This window comes from Phytophthora parasitica (genome assembly GCF_000247585.1).
Source record: "Phytophthora parasitica INRA-310 unplaced genomic scaffold supercont2.23, whole genome shotgun sequence".
In the NCBI taxonomy this organism is placed as follows: Eukaryota; Oomycota; class Peronosporomycetes; order Peronosporales; family Peronosporaceae; genus Phytophthora; species Phytophthora nicotianae.
Window position 1 is genome coordinate 801,944 of NW_008649009.1, and position 1,976 is coordinate 803,919.

The window sequence follows — 1,976 nt, forward strand, 5'->3', positions numbered from 1 at the left end:
ATCTTTTGAAATGAGGTCCGGAATCCAGACCAGACTCCAGTGACAGATTGGCGGGAAATTCGAAATTCAAATCTAATCACTTTTGCAAGGGTACTGCTTTTGGGTAGACTGAAATATTATTGGAAACGTGCAGTATTTTCCCCACGGAGGTAGTATTTCAAAGGAGGTCGTTGCCGCAAATCTTAGGGGGTTGGATGTCAGAATCTGTTATGGGAAATCTATGCTTCCCCAAGCGGCTGATATTTTGGACAATCTTATCAATCCTGATGTTGATGTACGAGTAATTGACAAAGACCCCGCATTACACGGTAGAACAGCTCTTCTAGATAATATATTGATGCTAGGTCCGCCAACTTGTCACTATCCTCATTCACTACCAACATTGAAGTCATTTCATTTCTCCGCTCTATGAATGGTACGCACAGAACGGTTTTTTGTACCTGACAGAGGGTTTCCTAAGAGCGTGTTCACTACGTAGTTGGAGATGGAGATGTTGATAACAAATCAGGCATCTCCATCTCCAGTCCAGTCGCCACAGAAAATGTATCCTGCAAAATGTTAACCAATGAATGATGCTTAATCGTCATTCTGTCAGTCACCCAAAAGCCAGTCATGCCCACAGAGTCTCCTAGGATTGATCGCCTTCCCTCACCTCAGAACCACGATCCCGACGACCCCGAACCGATGCTATCTGCTGTAGAGGCAGCAACGGAAGATGCCTGTGTCGGCTCTGCAATCTCAAACCCAGAAGCATCGATCCCAGAGGACAATGTAGACGCCACTATTGTTCCCTTCGCGCAAGATTAGTTATCTCTGTCTGCAACGCCGATGACCCCTCCACCGCTAAGCATAGTCGAATCTGCTATGCCCGCCTCTCAGATGTTAAGTAGCCGTGGAAAGAGGGCAAAGACGGCCACGGCAGAGCACGCGTTCGCATGGACTTGAAACTCTGCTGCGTCTTCGCTTTGCTACCATGAAGAATTGCTTCCAAGGCAGCAAGAGCGCCAAGCAGCTTGCTGCCGCTTGGAAGATGGTGGCTACAGAAACCTTCCGTCTGAGAGAGCTTCAAGTAACTCCACCGCAGTGCAAGTCCAAGATTTACACTTTGGTCTTGTTACAATTGAGATTGTATAACATTTAATTGACTATGAGTTTAAATGATATGTTATATTGTAGCTCAAGCATTTGCTCAAGAATTTGCTCAAGCAGTGCACTGCATATCGTGTAGCGTTGCAAGACACAGGCAACGCAACGGAGAAGCAGCTAAAAGAGCCTCTGTGCTACGAGGCGATGCGTAACATGTGGGTGATCGAGACGGCATGGGAGCCGACCCGTTCTTCTCAAGCGACGCCACCGAGCCAATGGGTGAGTTCGGCTGAGCAATCCACTCTAGCCGGGCAGGACAACGAACCAATCGACGACACCCTTAGTGCTGGAGGAGCACGTGAGCGGCGATGGTATACTGGTAAGCGCGCGCGTGATAAAGTTGAAACTACAGAAGGACTGAAAGCTGTTGGCGATGATCTCCATAGCATCGCGGATGCACTTAAGGTTTCAAGGGTGCAGGGCAACGATAATCGCACCTATGATCTTCTAAACTCAATGCGAGAGCCATCCCAAAGTGCGCAAGCGCAGACCCAAGCGTTGGACAATCTCATTCAGCATCTTGGTGCTAACATTGGCGTTGGGGAGAGCACCAACAACTAGGGATCAGGCTATTTTGCATATATTCCAATTGTTAACTGCAAATATGACTGGCAATTGCGTTCCGCTTGAAAATCCCAACCCTTCTTTGATCACATGTGAAATCTTCAACATTAAAAGCGTCGTCATTGCTGTAGCCCTCAACGAACAAAGTTATGCAGGCAGTGTCCCGGTAGAGGACCATCAAATTGTGCAGAATCATTGTCGCTACTAAGAACTCTGCGGCACCACGAGGTGTTTCCTGACTCATCACGCCTTGTACCATTCGAAAG

At 47.8% G+C, this 1,976-nt stretch overlaps 2 protein-coding genes across 2 annotated transcripts; both read left to right on the top strand.

The window, feature by feature from the left end:
* Positions 1–612: 612 nt before the first annotated feature.
* Positions 613–807, top strand: PPTG_22804 (hypothetical protein; the record flags this gene model as incomplete). Its single annotated transcript, XM_008906450.1, has 1 exon — positions 613–807. One exon carries the CDS (start codon positions 613–615, stop codon positions 805–807), a length of 195 nt encoding a protein of 64 aa, XP_008904698.1.
* A 166-nt stretch (positions 808–973) lies between these two features.
* Positions 974–1,707, top strand: PPTG_10935 (hypothetical protein; the record flags this gene model as incomplete). The annotated part of the gene is made up of 2 exons (XM_008906451.1): positions 974–1,108; positions 1,177–1,707. 2 exons carry the CDS (start codon positions 974–976, stop codon positions 1,705–1,707), a joined length of 666 nt encoding a protein of 221 aa, XP_008904699.1.
* Between the last annotated feature and the right edge of the window lie 269 nt (positions 1,708–1,976).